The sequence below is a fragment of the Haliotis rubra genome, unplaced genomic scaffold (genome assembly GCF_003918875.1).
Source record: "Haliotis rubra isolate DU_JTF1 unplaced genomic scaffold, ASM391887v1 Scf107, whole genome shotgun sequence".
NCBI lineage: Eukaryota > Metazoa > Mollusca > Gastropoda > Lepetellida > Haliotidae > Haliotis > Haliotis rubra.
In genome coordinates, this window is record NW_025764970.1 from 184,544 (window position 1) to 205,704 (window position 21,161).

Here is a 21,161-nt window from a genome sequence, read left to right on the forward strand (position 1 = left end):
AGGGACATCAATACTGATACAGCACGATAGTCTACAGATACAGGGACATCAATACTGATACACGATACAGATAGTCTACAGATACAGGGACATCAATACCGATACAGCACGATAGTCTACAGATACAGGGACATCAATACCGATACAGCACGATAGTCTACAGATACAGGGACATCAATACTGATACAGCACGATAGTCTACAGATACAGGGACATCAATACTGATACAGCACGATAGTCTACAGATACAGGGTCAATCTGATCGATAGTCTACAGATACAGGGACAGCACGATAGTCTACAGATACAGGGACATCAATACTGATGCAGCACGATAGTCTACCTGTCTCTGTCATCGGGAATCACAAGTACTCCACTAGCTTGTATACTTAATGACCTGAACATGATTCCATAATAGAGACAATACAAAGGAACAGATCAAATCCACGTACATGTTTCATTCATAGATTTATCCATGTGGGATCAACGTGAGCAATTCAATTTGCACACATGTCCGTTCCTTTGCCTGTTGTCCACAACTATACATCCTACACCAAGTCTCAATACTAATGTCCATGACATTATCAAAAGAATTAACTATTAATAGCTAAAAAAAGTCAGCAAAATCCTTTTACCTCCTAAAATCAGATTTCTGTGTTACTGACATTGAATCAGTAATTAATGAATGAAACAGTCATTTTCTCTCGACTACTGAAGTTGGCAATTCCCTGGTCTCCACAGCATCACTAACACATGACTGTACACCCAGCAGAACAGGACACAGAAGTGTGGAGGACTTGTAATAGTGTGGAGTGGGGTGATAAATCTGAAGTATTGATCAGCACTGCTTGCAGGCTAAACACATCTCATACAGGTGGGGACACAACAGCACATACCAGGATGCAAAGTTATGCCAGGGCACCGGACCGCCACCCACTGTTGCCATGGATAACAAATGGGATAAATTGACTGATCAATTAAGTCAACCTAAATCATCTTCCCATGACATGATCAGAAGCTACTTGTGATAACTGCGCCACAAAGTCGTGGCATTACTGGGACAAAGTACACGCACTGCTTCCTCATCCCTCACCAACATCTCTACTAGTGACGACAATGCTCCCTTGCTGTGGCCTAGGTGGGTACAAATTGTTGATCATTTTCCTGTTTACACAACAATGTTCATGTTCACTTCCGTACCATTCCTACATCCGATAAAGCAACTGTGACTGAGTAACTATAAAGGCATACAGAAGTTTAGGTAAATATAACAGATCAATAATATGGTTCACTTGGCACAAACCTGTCAAATTTGAGGCCACTAATTAAAACATTTGTATTCAAAAAGTCAAATATGACAAAAATCTGGCATGTTATTTATTTCACCTCAACATCATCCAAGAACAATGGCGTGATTATCATGATATAGAAGTATACAACTAGGTCGGGTTATGGATACTGTTTGACTGGGTGTATTTAGTACATTTTCACTCCATGTTTGGTAGAAAGCCACATTCAGAGACTTTGGTCTGTTTCAACTATTTGAAGAGTAGTTGATCAGCTGCCTTAGTCTGTTGTCTCTATGTTCTGGGTATTTAACTTTTAGAAATGTTAAAACAACAATTCCATCTGGAAAAAGGAGAGGGTAAGTATGACTTCTATATAGTCAGGTATGCTTGTGACTGAACCACATTAAATCAAGTTTAACACCCTTTAAAATAGTAGCCTGTAGGGAATCCTTATTCATGTTTGCATGTAAATTTTATTACCAATAAAATGTCCATCCATAGAAAATGTAATAAAATGAACATGTTAATGTGACAATTGTTTATGAAAATCAATATAGATACAAATTACCCTTCATATCAAATGACATTCCATTGATGACGTTACAGGGTTATAGTTCTTTCCTGTCGTAGCTTATTGGCAACCAGTGACTGACATCATGAGCATCCATCAACACAATAGGATACTTGAACCTTTGAAGACATTAAAGGGTTATAGTTCTTTCCTGTCATAGCTTATTGGCAACCAGTGACTGACATCACGAGCATCCATCAACACAATAGGATACTTCAACCATTGATGACGTTACAGGGTTATAGTTCTTTCCTGTCGTAGCTTATTGGCAACCAGTGACTGACATGAGCATCCATCAACACAATAGGATACTTCAACCATTGATGACGTTAAAGGGTTATAGTTCTTTTCTGTCATAGCTTATTCACATACGGTGATTGACATCACGAGCATGAATCAACACAATAGGATACTTTGACCTTATCAACCAAGTAAACGAATCCAACCAAATGATGCAATAAACTTCTTAGGATAAGCATGGCTTGCTGATGACCAATTTTAAGTCCTCAAGGGTTTCACGACATACTGACTTGTGGTGTATGTCATTAACACAAACCGATACATGACAGAACAGTTGACATCTTAAGTTAACAACCAGATCAATCAACAAGTGTTCAGCATGTTCAACAGGTGTTCCAACAGGTTCTAAGGTTATTAACCAGGACTTCTTAGGTTTCATGCCGAGATTCAAACACTGCCAGTGATAACTGGGACAGTCATTAGGTCACCTTAGATCAATTTAAAAGTTTAGATCCAAATGACACTGACTTAATTCTTGAATATGTTGAAAGAGTTACATGTTATCTTGGGGATTAAACTTTTTTCATCCACTTGTTTGATTGGAGTCCCATCTGAGAGTGAGGTACCTAATAGCTTGTCCTCAAACGAGTAACCTGCACTCAGCAAATAAGGCTTCTGCAAAACTGGAACTACAATTAGTATTCCAGATCCCTACAGTTTAGCCTCTGAGAAGCGAGAATCTGGTATCATAGTTTCTCAGTACCATCACATAGGCCACCATTGGAACACTCCTAACAATGCTGCGTTACTATGCCACTTATCTCACGGTCCAGCAAGGGATATTGTTACGCTCTATGTTATTCAGGATTACATCATGGATACTTTCAAGTTGGTCAACATATCTTCTACTCAAAATCAATCCTTACAGCAAATTTCACTAAATAAAGTAATGAAAGTTGTCACAAGTTACCCAGACTAGCAATTCGTTGCAACAAATTGTATACAACTAGGTGTTGCCCCTTCATTGTTCAAGATAATGAAGATATTATCCAATTGGGCTTAGTCAAGTCGTACAGCATGTACAGGCTACTAAGGTTCAACAGTATTTTGAAAATCATGCCAGGGCTCCTTCAACTTAAATTGCCAACATTTATTCACTTCTTATGAGCATTTAATAGCAATCATTTAAAAGCCAAGTTACAACTCAAATTTCATTCAGGATATCAACTTTCATGATATAAATTCTAGTGTTCAGAAAAATACAACTTTTTGCAATCTCAACTTCAACAACATTCTCATGACCACAGAGGTTCAAATCACTGTTTGGACAATAATTTTTAAAAATAAAAATCTTGATTTTTGCAATTGTATATTGTTTTCATATGTTATGATTAACATATATTTCAAATTTGAATGAAATCGGTGAAGAAATGAATATTTTAGAAAATTATACCGCTACACTTGTTACATAAAATGCTCAAGGGAGATACTTGCGATGCTAAAAACCTGATTGAAAACCGGACAGCCTAAATATTTTAACGTGCGGCTCAATCGAACCTTACGTTTTCACAAAATTTTGTGTTGAGCTTGAACATTTCTGTTCATCGTATTAAGTTTGTCTAACTGCATTTCATATTTGACCACTGACCCTCGCATTAGCACTAATCCCCTGCTTTGAACAAATGTCTGGCATCTCTTCGGTAAACATTGACAGTTTCAGTAAATCTTTTAGTGAACGGACACGTTATTTATGCAGTTTCACACAAATCGTAAACACAGACCCCATCTGCAACACCGACATTGATACAGATCGTGTCAGCTCGCTATTGTTTCGAAATCGTACACATAAAACATGAATCTGAACGACCACATTGACTGAATATAGAACTTTAAAATAGCATCTTTATTTTAGCAAATTTGATGACGCCATAATTCAAGGATTTGGTCCCATTCTGTTGTATGCTGGAAATAAACGCCCAGTAATTTTAACTTGAAAATGGTTGTATACCACATTACATAACTGATAATAAATAGACCTGCTGATTAATAGAATACGTTTGAAACACATAACTGATTTATTCAACCATGTTCTTTTAACAATGCATGTGCTTTCAAAAATGTAATAATAATAAAGAATATATGTATTATTTTTATTAATTTGGCACATATCATTTCAATATAATATATTCATGGTATGGCAACATCTGCGTGATGCTGCAGAGAAGTTGATTACACATCAGACCAACTGCGTGTTATCTACTGGATATGGAAAATCACATAACTCTGATATATATAAACCGGGTGAAAAAAACCTTGGAGTCAACTTTGTGTGCAGACTCTTTCAGTGTCATCACAACCCCTAGTGTACAGTACACAACCCTGTGCACTTAAAAGAACCCACGAATTTGTTGGTAGATGACCAGATGGTGGCCACATGAATACGTGCAAACACCTAGTTGTGGGTACAGCAACGTGCAGTAAACTTGGACAAAGTGCTGTGACTTTTGTCTCCCAGTCCACCCAGCTGTAAATGGGTAATTTTTTCCACAAATGATATGTGCCAAAGTAACTCAAGATAAGACATTTATGTTTCTGTATTATGTCACTGACAGTCGACAATTTTACAAGCACACCCACAATAAAAAAACAATGGATTGAACTTGATCATTATGCATTAGAAAAGAAAATAGATAATACACGGCTGTTCATATTGATAACAAAAATACATTCATACGGATCTAAACACTTTCCCGAGCTATTTCACCAGGCGATCGAAACATGTATCCGCTAAACCTACCATGTAACGACGGAAGACAAGGACATGAATGGCAATATTTTCGTCATCACATTTACTAAAATAAAGATGCGGACAATATTGAATCAGTGAGGTCATTCAGATGCATGTGTCGAAGCGTTAGCACAGCAGGTCCCGGGAACCAGACTGAGACGTTTTCTGTTTCCAAGTCACCAAGAAAATCTACAGAAACTGTCAATGTTTACCAAAGAGAGGCCAGACGTTTGTTCAAAGCAGAGGGTAGAGCTAATGTGAGGGTTAGTGGTCAAATATGAAATGCAGTTGAATACGATGAGCAGAAAGGTAAAGAATGACCTACAAGCTCAACAATTTTTTGTGAAAAATGTAAGGTTTGATTGAACCACACGTTAAAATATTCAGGCTGTCCAGTTTTCAATCAGGTTTTTAGCAACACGAGTGTCACCCTTGAGTATTCTATGTAACGATTGTAGCGGCATAATTTTCTAAAATATTCATTTCTTCACCGATTTCGTTCAAATTTGAAATATATGTTAATCATAACATATAAAAACAATATAGGATTGCAAAAGTCTAGATATTTATTTTTTTAAATTATTGTCCAAACAGTGATTTGAACCCCTGTGACAGTAGTATTGACCTGCATGATTGGTCCAAACCCATCCCTAACCATGTGTGTAGATAATTTAGTAATCAAGTAATCACAAGGTCCACTTGGATCCTGCTTCCAAGAGAATTCTTGTGACATTTGGCCCCAGTACTTTATGAAATATGCAGAGGTATCAGATTCCATGCTTCATCATTATCAAGCAGGCTACAATCAATACCCTGTGTTTACAGTTCCGCTTCTACCGGCATGTCACAGAATGATTGCTGTATCAACACTGCCATACACACAGACACAAAACAATTACTTGGCCGTGAGGTTTCATCGGACGTTCCCAGGTGTTTACTTTAGTACACGGAACTGCATCCACTGAGTTCTCTCGGGTACAGTCAATGGTGCAAATATAATGGAGGAATTGTTGTCCATATGGAAAACTGATTTGAGCACTCATCTGCTTCCAAAATATTTTGTCAAGGTGAAAGAGGAGGAAAGAGTAGAGTCAACTGTCATAGTAGTACATGATTTCAGACATATCAGGCCAAGAGTGAACAAGTTTCAGGGCCTGTGTGACAGACAATATGATTCAAGGACTGCTCTGATGTTCACCCCCAGCCTGAGGTCAGCATCTTCTACAGACTCCATATAATGTGCTACATTACTCCAGACATGTGATGTCTATCATGGCTTCATGAAGCAAGCACCAGATTAAAGATTGATTACCATCACCATTCTCAGGACAGGACCATGTCAGAACTTCCTCCACGGCCACTTATTTTGCCTGATTATGCTCGATACCACCCCATGTGATTTACTGCTGGTCCTCCTGACTAAATCATATAGCCATTACAAAATCTTAGCTCAGCTGGGGATGCAGAAGATCTATGGAAAACAGACAGGTCTCAAAATAACTGAAATTCATAAGTAGCAGTGACTTGAAGACAAACATCTTATGGACATTTTCATCATCTAAGCTACTTTTGACAGAACCATTTACTAATCACTTCCAGACTTGAAAGGTTTTTTGGATATTCTATAACCAAAAACAGTTAATGTCCTAGAAAAGTGGCCCACATTAAACGTGAAAGAGCAATTGTCATATACTAAAATAATGATCATTTACTGCACAGCAATACATCAACTGAACAGGTATGTACTTTGGGGCAATGGGGTAGCCTAGTGGTAAAAGCGTTCGTCACGCCAAAGACCCAGGTTCGATTTCCCACATGGGTACAGTGTGTGAAGCCCAAATTTGGAGTCCCCCCACTGAGATAGTGCTGAATATTACTAAAAGTGGCGTAAAAACTAACCTAAACTTCACTCACTATGTTGATTTCAACTGTGAAGGCATGTCCATTAGTGCATTAAGGGCATCCACCTTCAAGTACAGGTATTCAATATCACCTTGATATAGCTTAGAACCCAGCCACTAAATTGCTAGCATATTGATCATCAAACCGTCTACTTGGAAACCTTAGCAATCGGCTAAAAGCCCTGTTATGACATCTGGCGAGACAATATTATGTGCAGCGCAAATTTGATCAGCAACACAAAACTCACTTCAGTAACTCTTGAAGCAAACAGTTATCCAATAAAGTAAATTAGTAAGGAGTAGTGGTGTTCTGATTAATTTAAATAATCGAAAATTGGTCACAGTGACCAAACGACCAAGCAATCGATCACATTTTCTCATAATCGAACATAAGCGATTTTAGAACTACTGCTTTGTCTTTGAAATACTTGACAATGGAACATATCGTTGAAGTTGTCAGGGCCTGAAAACGTGTTTAATTCTTAGAAAACTCACTTCACTAACTGAAAAAACATGACTGAATATTTCTTGAAGACTCCGGAAAGTTTATGTTCATGATATATTAGTCATCACTTGAAAGTAGCAAATTGCATCATGTGATACATATCTGCAATAACAACCTGGATAGGAAAATCTGAAAAATGACGCTAACCAATTTTTGTCGATGATTGTTCGTTGGTATTGAAGCAATCATCAATTGTGAGATTTCAACCAATTCCCAACACTAAGGGGTCCAAGTCATAATGAAGTTTAGAGGCTGTGAACTCATGAGCTGAAGACTTGCCCCAGTAAACACTTACCATGCTTACCATCTCATACAACCATACATCCCAGGATTGATTCCACAAATGTTAAACGTTCTAAACTGAGCCATGGGGTAACAGTGATCAAAATATTGATCATAGGGTAGCAGTTAATTGAGCTGCATTGGACTTGATTACTGACCAAATATGGCTTCAGCAGTGGACCTCACCCTGTGTAATGGCTAAGACACTTCACACTAAAGGGACATGGACACACCTAAAGCAAAGAGCACCGATTATTGAAATACAAGATACAGAACATGACCTATTCAATAATGCTGACTTGACAAGAGAAATACTTTGGTACCTCTACTTGTCTCAAAAACAACCGGGACAAAGAATATCTTAGTGGGATTAATTTCACAATTGAAGTAAGATTACAAAGTTACACATAAATCCCATCAGCTGTCCTTACCATGATTATACAGGATTATCAAAGGTTGGACTAACATTTAGTCTGATATGAACATATTTTACAGAAAACAGTTCCTATATTATATTCATTAAAATATATTAACAAAAAGAGCCCAGAGACTTTCTTCAGTTTCACTGTGGCAATCTAGACCTGCCACATAATCTACACTTACATGGGCTGCATTGGTTGTGTTTGTTTCAGGGTCTGTATGACACAAACTAAAGAAAGGTTAACCCTGTCAACTATTTCAAATGATCAACTGATCAGACCAATGCTCTTCCTGGTGTTTGGGGTCCACTGAACTGATTTCTTGCTCCATTTTAAAACATATTTGGAAAGTAAAGTTTTTTCCAAAAAATTAGAGCCTTGAAAAGGGAAGCACACTATTGATGCTTTCAATAATTTATGACATTTTCCATGTTAAGACTAAGAGCATGCGCCACCAGAATTAGCACATCACCAAATCTATACCAAGGTAAACAAAACAATCCTGGTATTACACTTTCCAGTTAAAAAGTGTTCATTGTACAGTCACAGTCTTATGTTTGTCATCTGGCACATCAGTTTTATTCATGAATTTACTCAAACTCATCACTGTTTACAGCAATCACAATCAGCAACAAAACATTCTATTATCACAATAATCCTTCAAACCCAGAAGACTTCATGCCTAAAACAACCCATGCAGTCATTAAAGGCAGAATGTCACACCACATTTCTCTAAAAACAACATAATGCATTTCTCTCAATAATACTAACCATCAGCCCCCAGGGAAGCTACCATATAATTTATTCCTAACAAAATTACACGTATTTAGATTACAATATTAATTTAAAAAGTTTGAATGAATTAATGCAATGTTGCATGAAATTGACTCGTGCCCTCCACATGGCAAAAGTGTATCTGACCTGTTTCCATTCTAGTTCATTTTCGATATAGAATAAATGACCATTTACAATGGATCTAGGGAAAACTCTTCAAATAATTGCTATTTTCTGCTGTAGTCGCTGTTGCAAAAATGATTGCAGAATTACTTGTAAACAGTAGTCAACTTTCATAAGCATGACTGACTAATAATACACAACGCTAACCACTTGAAAAACAGAAAACTATCATCCATATGACTCCATCTTATTAAAAGGACAAATATTATGCCTTAATCAGATTAATTCATCAGTAATGATCAGAGTTTGGGAAATCATTAACTTGACCCCTGACCCCATTTTATCCAATATTCACAACTAACTCAGTGATTCTAGGATTAATTTGAATAAATCAACAGTGAAAAAAATAAAATAAAAATACATTTTATATATTGAATGTCAAAGTTTATAACAATGAGAAATATGGACGATTATTTCATAGCAAACATTTTGAATTTATGATTGTTTAGAAGGGTATACAAGATATACCTCATGGTGTTGACTTGATATGGGAGGTTATTACGGACTGATTCAGGTTTAGCCTTTTGCTTAAGTGATGACACTGGCAAACATAGGTATGATACAGACAAATTTCAGTCACAATCAAGTCAATTTGAGGATCCAAACCCGAGTCCTTAGGCCCTGGATCCATGCTAAGGGAAATAACTCTGTCAGTAAATTGTCATGCATTCAGCCATTGGTCCAACATGTCCAAAGCACGAGTTACTTAATTACAAAACAATATATATATATATTAAGCCTTATAAACTCAGCACTTCAACTTCGTGAGTCGACATATTACACTCAAAACACATTAAAGAACACAAAATTCATTAAAGTTGCTGTCATCAATCTGACATGTGATTAAACATCATTACAACTCTGATGAATACACCTGTCCACTAGAAAACTGTTGTAAAACTATAAGGTTTATATTAAATGTCTCAAATATGCTTTTAAATGACCAAACATTTGTCCATGCAAAGCAGAAAACATATTGCAGTCGGGAATTATTGTGAAATGAATTTTTCCGTTCAGAATGAGAGTGATTAAGTGAAAAAAGTAAATCACTGCCTTGAACTGTATTCCAGTTTATTCATGGTGTTTCACCTGGAAAATCCTGAAGCTATACCGGTTTTATAAGATTACCACTTCCATGAAATGGTGGAGCATAGTTTGACATAATCAGGGATTCAAACCCCAATGTGTTTCTGGCATGCCAGGGGAAGCAACTCTACACAACACCTTAGACAAATGGACACCAATCAGAGATTTTCATGGAGTCTAGTATTTGAGGGTCCCTGGGACTCAGGGGTCCTAGACACTTCAATATTATTACTAATACTGTTACTGTATCGTTTATCATGATCATTACAATGTTACAGTAATTAAATTGCAAATAATACCATAACCCAGCTAGTAGCAAACTCAGTGATAACTTATTGTCACTTGATTGGAATTTTTACAAAAAAGTATTTGGACTTTTTCTGAATCCCTGTGGACAATCATATAAATTTTGTTGCGTCCATTGTAAATTTTTATGCGTATAGGACGCAGGAATTCGCGTCCTGTAAATCCCTGCCAATCACCCACCCTCATTCAATTTAAACAGTTGTACCTTACAAGGTAAATGCATTAAATATTTAAATATCATGAAAACAGTAAATATGTTTTTTTCTGCATGACAGGCAACCAGTTCAATAATTTTCAAACCATGACATCAACTCCTCACTTAATATATTTAAAGACTGACTGAGTATAATTTTACTCCGCTTTTAGCAATATTCCAACAATATCACGGCAGGGGACACCAGAAATGAGCTTCACACATTATGTCCACGTGGGGAATCGAACAGGATCTGCAGCGTGACGAGCAAACGCCTTAACCATTAGGCTACCCCACTGCCCCTATATCAAAGACAAAATCTGATATGGAAACACAGTTGAAGCTCCTGGATTTCTCCTAGTGGAGGTCCGATTAATTGAAATAAACGACTAAACGACCAAGCAATCGATCATGTTTTCTCATAATCGAACACAAACAATTCTGGAACACTTGTTTTCATCAACAATATTTTTCACAAGGTTGGTTTTGTCTGTTACATTTCATAAGCACTACAAGCTTGTTCCAAGTCATCAATGAATTTATCTTAAATACATCAAGAATTTTATGTTCCTAACATACTAGTCATCCTTTAAAGATGTGAAATTTAGCCCAAAAAAAAATAATAATAATAAGTACGTTTTCCTTATATTTTTGTGCATTAACAAATTTCATTTCGCTTATATTTTTGTGCATTAATGAACCAAATCAATGGCATTTTCATAAAACAAACTTTATGGAACCAATTATTTTTGACAGATTGACCGTTGTCAAGGTGACAACGGTAATGAACCTGAAATGACATCAATGGCATAATAAAAAGAAGTTGTTATCCATAAAGTTTGTTCTATTCAATTATGACATTTTATTCCCAACACTAATTTAGTACAAGACCAATGGAAATATGCTTAACACAATAGATAATCGTTATACATTAAAAGTGTGTGGGAGAAGTTTGTCCATGATCATGGTAATGGCTAGTATAACAAGTGACCCTTGACGTAATGAATTCTGTAGAGAATTCTTATTTTGGAACATTATAGCAAGGAAATTATGAACAATAACAGGTTCAAAGTGATTGCATGATGTGCTAGTTAAGTGAAAGGAGTTATCTACACTTGCTTAGAGACCTAGAGTTGGCATCAGATCTGCAGCAAATGTCAGTATGAAATCCAAATTTGGAGTTAAGTTTAACCCAAATTTATGCTGTTATAGACACAATAAAAAGGCTTTCATACTTATTAAGATTTACATTATCGCAATTCATATGAACCTAGGAAAATAACAGTAAACAATCCATATTTTCACAAAATACTTTATTTTTAAATTTGCATGCCAAGGAGGCTTACATTAGAGGCATTTGTCAAAGATTTATTGCATGATCAGTCAGGTCAAATAAAAGTTCATGCCTTGTCCCAATGTGGTAGTCATTCATCCATTACTGGGAAGGTAAAGGACTATTATGGTGAACTGAACAAGTTTAATTTTTGGTATATTAAAGTACTTACCTTCAACATTGCCCGAGGACCAAGACATGTTCTTATGACATCTGCAATGGCCTAGAACAACAAAAATTACAGCTTCAGTAATATCACTGATAAGAACAATCACAGACATGTCAGATTATGGGTTATTAATAATTACTATACAATTATTAAAGAGACGACAGAACAGAATTTAACCTGAAAGTTCACATCTTGATGGCAATATAAGATTTCATGGGTAGTGCAGCAAATGAGTACAGTGAATGAAGAAAGGGCCGATTATCACATATTAATATCATTAACTGGGAATCTCTGGAATATCAATGGCCTATTGAAATGTCTTTATTTTCTCCATGTGAAATGTATATCTTTATTGATTACACATTAAGTTGCTTCCAGTAAGTGAAGCTCCTAGACTGGCTTCTCAATTCAAGGTTCTCAATTCAATGAAACCATGCAAAGCAAAGAACTGTGTGGACATAACATTGAAAAAACAAGCTATTTACCATGGTCCACCATGTGCAAGAGTTACCTCTTCATATTTTTTTAAATTATACATTCCAGCAGATAAACATTACTTTAACTTTCCAGAACAATCAATTTGATCATCTATTCAAGCTTCAGCACTTGCATTAGGCGATTCAATTCAACATATGGCTATGCTGAGGCTCGAGCTGATTGAATCTCATTAAAATCTGATGCTTTACTTTGATATGACACTTTGATACAATGGTAATGAAGTACTGATTGGTATAATACAGCTCGATACTAGGACTAAGCTCATCTAATCTCAATAAAAGAAATCAAGCACCCTTCATTAGAAATGTATGGTCCATTGTTCACTCCACAACTACTGAGTATCTACTATCAGAGAATTTAGGAGGGTCTCAGACTCTCAATGACTTGAATGTGAAGTATTTTGATAAAAATATTTAATTTAGTTTAAACAATTGAGTCAGGAATCTGTGAACAGGTTGATAATTAAACTCTGACTCAAAAGCATACAAAATGGGATACAAATGAAAACCCCACATACTTTACAAGCAATGTCATTATATATGTAATCATGAAATCGTATTGATGCGTGTATGCACATGATCTCATCACCTCACTTAGTAGCGTGCGTTTGCATGCATCTTTCTAATGACATCCTTTATATGTAACTATGGTCATTTAATTTGTGTTTGATAGATGGAATACAACGTCATAATTGGGAAATACAAATTATAGTTGACGTCATACATGGGCATGTGGTGAGTAAAAAGCCAAAATGGGAATGTTCTGGAACCGTCTCCATGTGCTCGGAATGTCAATGGCGATCACCATACAGAAACACGCGACTCACCTTTCCGGCGTTTATGTTACCGAGCTGGACCTTACGGCCAGATTCCCGCCTCGTGTTCTGGTCTGAAAGGAAAACATGACATTAATTAAACTAATGACACAAAGTAAAACGTCGCATACATCAGAATATCACAGAAAATCGTACATACTTAGCACTATTATCGCCGGCATGGTTTTGGGTTGTGATATTGGAATGAGGCTACAGTGCGTGAAGCGCCCCCTATCAACAAGGGTAGACAACTATAATTTAGGGTCGATTAAGTCCCTTTAATCATTCCCACACACACATGAAGCGCATTAAAAATCTCGTCGGTGTCCCCGACATTGTGAAGCTCGTTCCACTGTGAAACCAAAAGACGATGAAATTATTACGACCGATTTAGATTGATACACGCCTTCAAATTCACAGTAGATCGAATACAACATATGTTTTGAAATGCCGACAACATTAATTGGATTGTTTTATTGATGATCTGACACAAAACATCATGAGGTGTCAACAAATTGATTTTCCAACCTCACAGTTCCTTTCAAGTGCGTCGATTGACTGATCAATGGCCTTATGGATCCCAAAAGAAAAAACAACGTACTGTATAAACATATGAAGCACTCTCCCCTTGCCTTGGTATTTATTCTGTCGCGATTTTTCTTTCCATTAACATAGCGATATTTGGTCTCTGTTTTCACACCTGTGAAGGTCCGGGTTAGAATGAACCTTCAGTAACCCATGCTTGTCGTACGAGGCGACTAACGGGATCGGGTGGTCAGGCTCGCTGACTTGGTTGACACATGTCATCCGTTCCCAATTGCGCAGATCGATGCTCATGCTGTTGATCACTGGATTGTCTGCTCCAGACTCGATTATTTACAGACCGCTGCCATATAGCTGGAATATTGCTGAGTGCGGCGTAAAACTAAAACTCACTCACTCACTCTGTTATCAGCTCGAGCTCATGTAATCGGGGGGAAATTAACTTTGTTTCCATGCCCAAGTGTCCCCCATTCTTATCGACAAACCGGATGTCGTCCGCTAATACATTAAACACACATGCATTTATATTTTTTCTGCTATTTTCTTGTTTGTACATTGATAATTGTGGCTGTTTTTCACTAATTGGCCCAATGATATAACTCGGACGGCGCTTTTGGCTTAGTTTCCAAGAGTATTCTGGCATTAGTGTCAACTGTGCCCTCGGCCTGTCCGTTGTCAGCCACATAGCCCCAATAGGGCGCCTGCGTCGAATGTACATCAATATAAACAATACCTTTTAACTTTTTCGGGCAAGTTTAATCGGAAAGAGGTTACACGCAATAATCGCCTGACGTGGCACTGTCGTATTTAATAAATACACTGCTGGAAACGAGATATAATTGTTTTGTTTGTTGTTTACAAACCACACTCGGCGGACGAGATAAAACTTACATTGCAGCACTGGAGAGCTTACTGCTGCGTTCAGTTGATCTTAGTCTGTCATACAGACCCTGAAGCAAACATATCCAAGAAATCCCACGCAAGTCTAGAACATGTCTAGATTTCCACAGCTTCAGGCTGAAAATGAAGAAAGTCTCAGGGCTCCTTTTTATTATATTTTTTTTACTGTGAGCCTTTTTTCTGTTAAATATGTTCATTTCAGAGACTAGTTGTTAGTCTAAGCAGGGATACTCTACAACAGGGCCTTATATAGTCTCCCTGGTCTAAGTTGATCTGGGATGTAGAACAAACTGATATAGTCCCCAAGAAAGTATTTAGACCCTTTTTTGTTGTTGTTGTTGTTGTTGTTGTTTTAGGGATTTTGTTTTGGGTGTGTTTCTTGTTGTTGTTTGGGATTCCAGTAAGAAGCGAGATCGGGTGATCAGGCCCAATTTCCTGGTTGACACCGCACGTCATTGCACACACACACACACACACACACACACACGCACGCACGCACGCACACACGCACACGATGGTGTTATCCAGTATGTGTGTGTCCCCAGAAATCATTATTATTTAATCACAACAAAGGTTTATTTACCCACAATCAAACTTCTCAATAACGAACCTTTTTCAAGCTCACCCTGCTCTACTCACAAGACAGTGGATTGTTCCATTATACCCGTAGGTATTACCCTACATGATTAACCTTCTAGTTCAGTGTCTGTCAATTGGGTGTCTGTCAAATGGGTGTCTGTCAATTGGGTGTCTGTCAATTGGGAGATAACCTCTACAGGCGGACGAGATGGCGGCCTGCCCTTTGGCTTTAGCCAGATAACGGTAAATTTCTTATTTGTTTAGAACAAGCATCCCCACATGTACATAAACCTCTAGTGTGATGTCGATCTCTATACTGTAAGTCGACAGCAAGCGTCTGCAACCTTGTAACCGCCATTAAATCAATATATTGTTGATATAGCCTTATGACGCTATGGTACTGGCGCTTTGGTACTGATAAATAATCAAGTCTGGAACAGACAATCCAGTGATCAACATAATGAGCATCGATCTGCCAATTTAGCGAGCCGGACCACCCGATCCCGTTAGTCGCCTCTTTCGACAAGCACGGGTTGCTGTACGACCAATTCTAACCGTCTGTAAATGCTACATGCTTATTCAAATAGCTATTATTGCTAGCATAATAATGATTGTCTGACTATGCGTGTCTAAGCAAATCCTGCTGGATGTAATCTGAATGACTGTATTGCGTATCAGGCCCAGTGGTCTAAATACTGAATATATTTTGTCTACAAGCCTGTATTACACTATACCTTTCTCTATTTGTTTCAAGTGGAACAGAGCTGGGATGACGTCATGTGTATATTATGTAAACTAGTTTTAAGTTGTTTTCATTTTCGACAAAGACGTTGATCATCCAAGCTAAACCTTCACAGGTCTGCAGTTGTACGTCTCTTTGGTATGCCGGACACAGATTCCGTGGGTTTGAATCCAGGTAATGTGTCCTGGTTTGTCTGCACCATAGTTGTGCTAGTTAGTCGCGCGTGGTAAACGTCTGGCCTACTAAGCTGACACGTCTAAAAACTGTTCAAAGCACCGTTAACCAAACCTCGCTCACTGTCGTCTCTAGGTATATACATAGATATCCCACTTCTAAGCCTAGCCGTTAGCTGTAATACTGCTGACCACCAAGCAAACCTCGCTCACTATCGTCTCTAGGTATATACACAGTATCCCACTTCTACAGTTCTATAAGCCTAGCCGTTAGCTGTAATACTGCTGAGCACCAAGCAAAACAAACAAAACAACAAGCAAAAATCCAAATCTCACTTACATAACAAGGTTTTATGTGTAGGCCTGAAGTTTTGGGTTAGGTAGAAACTTGCAAAGGACAAGGTCAGGTTGTTGGGAACATGCCAGACTACCTCAAGTAATTCCTTGAGTACATACATGACTCAATCCCAGCCGAGAAGACGCTATGTGCACTTCAGTAATTGCGAGTTTTTAAACATCGGCACATTCAAATGTGTATGTATTAGCATACTAGTACTCAAGTGTTGTTGAATGCATTGCTAAGAATCTTCAGTATTTGGAACAGTCGTCTGTTTATTGCATGGACTCATAATGTTTTATGCTGGTCATGGCGAGAAGATATTTTATTACTTTTTTTAAATATTTTTTTTTATTATTTCCATTTTTTCTCACTCTGCAACATAAATAATATAGTCATATATGTGACGATGTACATGTTTTTCCTTTCAATTACTTGGTAAATATAAGGTACAGATAGGTATTCACGCAGATATGCACATACATTAGCAGGCTGGCATCAGTCAATCTGTTTTACCATATGTAAAGTAAACAAAAGACGGTTCAGATTATAGGCATATGACACTTCACATACATTGTTCATATTTAGGAGAAAGTACAAAGTAGATCATGGTGCATCAAGAAGATATATTTATGATAACGTAATAAATTCACCCAATTTTAAAACCAAAACTATATTCCAAAACTATGCCAATAACTGTGGGGGTTGTTAGGGATATCTGATGTACTTATGTCTTGCTCCATATGCACAGTGTGTATAGTGCTGAACATCTGGTAGCATAAGACACTGTAAACATGAAATGGAAAATAAATCGCTCTCTGTATACAGAAGATAATGTCTAAAGGTATATGTATGAAATACACGAAGGACGCTATGACTTCCCAACTAATAGTCTGTCTCACCCAGCCGTTTCTGTCATGTTAAAAGTGTGCACTGCACTGATATATACAGTATCTCACCCAAGTGTCTACTGATATCAATTATATCAACACGAGTTGATAAAGTTACAAATATTTTTACTTTTATCAACGAGTGTTGATATCTTTGATATCAGAAGACAAAAAGTTGATTCTATTTATCAAATGTATCACTCTTCAATAGTTTTCAGTGAAAAATGTGCAGTGCAGTGATGTCATAGCATTGTGACGTCATCAAGTGTATGGCGTCATAGAATTGTGAGTCATTTAATTGATTATGTCAAAGCATTGTACAAAATCTCACACATGCAATAGCTCCAGTGGAACACAGTTATGGATGATAAAACTGTAGATGTCATCAGTGATACGGGCACTGTCACTATTTGGGATTGACATATGACTGATATATATTCGGTTGTCATGACTTGTCATGTCGCTGATATAGCTCTGGTTTCTGTGTCTCCCACTGTGAAGAACGCGGCATCGCCAGTATTCCCCACTGGTGTAGCCATGGTTGTCATGTTTGACACTGTAACTGCTATATTTCAGGTTCCATTGGCTACTGTCATGCATGACATGTCATGTCACTGATATATCTCTGTGTCTGTCCTGAAGGAAGAGCGGTCATGTTCGACATGTCCCCTGTCTACTATGCTAAAGGAAAACCCCTACTGCCCTGAACGGAAACCTCGTGTGTCAGAATACCGCTCTCTTGATTAACACGACTATTAATTACATGCCTGTCATGACTCAGAGCGTCACGTTTGACATGACAATGCGCCCAAACGCAGCAGCCACCGATCGATATAACAACATTGTCACATGTGCTCTGTCCCGTCTGACCGACACTTACATACAACGCTCCCATCAGGTGGCGTACAACGCCGCCAACAGTCCTGTGCACCTCTGCTGATTCGACGGTTTCTCTCGCCCGCAGCACATGAGATCCTGACATAATACAGGTGCTTCAAGTAATACATCTCCCACCAGCGGAATTCTCCATAAGCAGTACTGCATTAATTCACCAATATCGTTAATTAATTTTAGTGTAGTGTTCTAATTACTATTGATTACACTGCCATTACATTTCTTATAGACACCCTACTATCATCAGTGAGTGTTAACGCTGTACAAACTGTGCTATCCGCCGCCGCACGCTTCCTGTAGCAGATGGTTAAAGGACATTTAGAAGCTCCCGGTTCATACTTTACATCCTTAGGTGGCCAGTGGTACGCTTCTCTAGCGTCCAGAGAGTATCGATCTGCTTATACAAATCCAAGCACCTACTGTTTGCTTTGAGGAATGTTTATATCATGCATACTTAGGTCAACTGTGACAGGGAGTTATTGATGTTTTTGTCATTTATCGTGATGAGCATGTGTTGTGAACACTCATTGTGTCGAGTGTAGGTGTTGCAGATAGTAGGGATTGGGATGGTCTGTACACATGGTTGAAGGTGGTGCGCGTGTGTGTGTGAGTACATGGTGCGTGCACGCGTGTGTGTGTGAGAGAGAAGGAGAGTGTTTTGAATGAGAAGCCACCTGGTGATTGGATTTAGGCCGCCATACAAATTGACTTATTATCATTATTATTAGGGGGAGAGAGACATAGTTCTTCAAGTGGTTTGTTCAAATCTTGTAACACGGTTTTTCATTTGAATCAATATTTATTGCTTAACCTTGTGATTAAGTGGTTAATGATTCCCAGTGACCTATTCCGACATTTCAAGATCAATTGACAGATAAACGTAACTGAATCTTGTAACTGAAGCGGACATGTTCTCACTGTCAGTCGAACAACTCAGAATGTGGTATATGCCTGTTATAACTATGCAACCTGACACTGACTGCTGCATTATAACTTAGTCCGCTGGTTCTGTGTGCACCAAGCAACATCGTGTTGTATGACGTGCTTGTTGCCGTCCAGGTTCCAGGTGAGGATAGGTCACCAGTACCCCATCACGCCATAAGGGTTGACTGAGGCTCCACCTGCACGAAGCGATCTATTTAACTGCGACGACCGTAACCCTATGTTGAAAGATGGGAGTTGCGATCGTCGGAGCGCTAGGGTCGCTTTGTGCAAGTCAACCCTAGTGGTGACAGGCAACCCAGATCATCCAGTGTATCGTGCACCCATCCTCTTATGGGTGGTTGGTAGGATGGTTTGTTTTTTAACGCCGCACTCAGCAATATTCCAGCTATATGGTGGCGGTCTGTAATTAATCTGGACCAGGCAATCCAGTGATCAACAGCATGAGCATCAATCTACGCAACTGGGATACGATAATACGTGTGAACCAAGTCAGCAAGCCTGACCACCCGATCCCGTTACCCGCCTATACAAGCATGGGTTACTGAAGATCATTTCTAACCCGGATCTTCAGGTATCCATGCTCTTGTCATGCATAACAGAATGTGTCTTTACATCGCTGGATAATCGAGGACCGGCCTGAATGATTGTGTAGTCTGACGGAAGGGGATATTTGCTCGTGGTATCAGCCACTAGTTTGCATCACCCTATTTTCAATTCTTCATACGCTACAATACACAGCGGCTTTCAATGTAACATATACACATCAAATATTGAGTATGGCATTGTTTTCCATGCGATCAGCCACTAGTTCGCTTGGGACAACAACGATCATTTATTTATTACACCAGTCAAGATACGGCTAAAATCATGCCGATGTGACTATAAATTTCATCCATTCATTCATTCGTTCATTATTTATTGCACGATGAAACTGATATATTACTGACTTAGGTGTTAAACTGCCGTTCGTATTGCGTGTTGTGTATTTGGTATTCTCCGACTGACCCCAGAACAAACCAACTGTTGAGAGGTCTTCGTGCGTTGGGGTCAGCAGCTATCACGCTGTAATTGCTGGATGTTTTTATTTATCTGTAAAGTCGCCTCATTAACTGCGCGTCTTGGCGCCCCAGAGTATTCCAGCTGAGGTGGTGGGGTTCATCAGCCCACGACAGAGCATCTGAGGATTGTCGACGACATTCCAACTATTCCTCATCCTTTACAACCACCACCCATCGACACCGCGTTGTTGACGACATAGCCGTGCTTTTGGCACTAATGTAAAATCAAACCATGGAGATTTACACCACATGCGTTAAGACTATAGAGAATCCTGGGGGGTTGAGGGTGGGGTGGTTGTGGTGTTCTGGGCTGGGATGGGGATGGTGGTGGTTGTGGGTGGGGCAGACACCTTTCCTCTTTTATTGTCCACTCGGCCAAGTCCTCAACATCTTGGATCCGCATCTGGCTTACATGCTTCAGCTTAACATCGTTCTGCAGCCACTTAAGATCCAAGTTAGAATTGGTCTTCAGCAACCGATGCTTGGCGTAAGAGGCGACAATAACGTATCTCTGACTCACACGATGCATGTAATCGCACCACAGAAAACTGTTGTGCACATCTTGTCCATACTCTTTTATTTACGTAACCTCGTCATATAGCTTGAGTAATGCTAAAGTAAACAAATAAACATTGGTCTGCCAGCTATCAAACCCTAATCTAACTCTTTGAGGGCGTACACACGTACATTATGCTTTCTATAAACATACCTCGTAAACATGGATAATTGATAAACCGGACGAGTGTTAAT

General features: G+C 38.5%; 1 protein-coding gene across 1 annotated transcript in view; it reads right to left on the reverse strand.

Moving 5' to 3' along the window:
* Nucleotides 1-13,649, reverse strand: part of LOC124279400 (T-complex protein 1 subunit gamma-like) — a 30,729-nt gene extending 17,080 nt beyond the window's left edge. The window contains exons 1-3 of the mRNA XM_046715223.1: nucleotides 13,511-13,649; nucleotides 13,363-13,424; nucleotides 12,042-12,092 (exon numbers count right to left, since the gene is read on the reverse strand). Of these exons, the coding sequence (XP_046571179.1) occupies nucleotides 12,042-12,092; nucleotides 13,363-13,424; nucleotides 13,511-13,532 (135 nt within the window). The 5' untranslated portion in view covers nucleotides 13,533-13,649. The remainder of the gene's footprint in view (nucleotides 1-12,041; nucleotides 12,093-13,362; nucleotides 13,425-13,510) is intronic.
* Nucleotides 13,650-21,161: the final 7,512 nt, after the last annotated feature.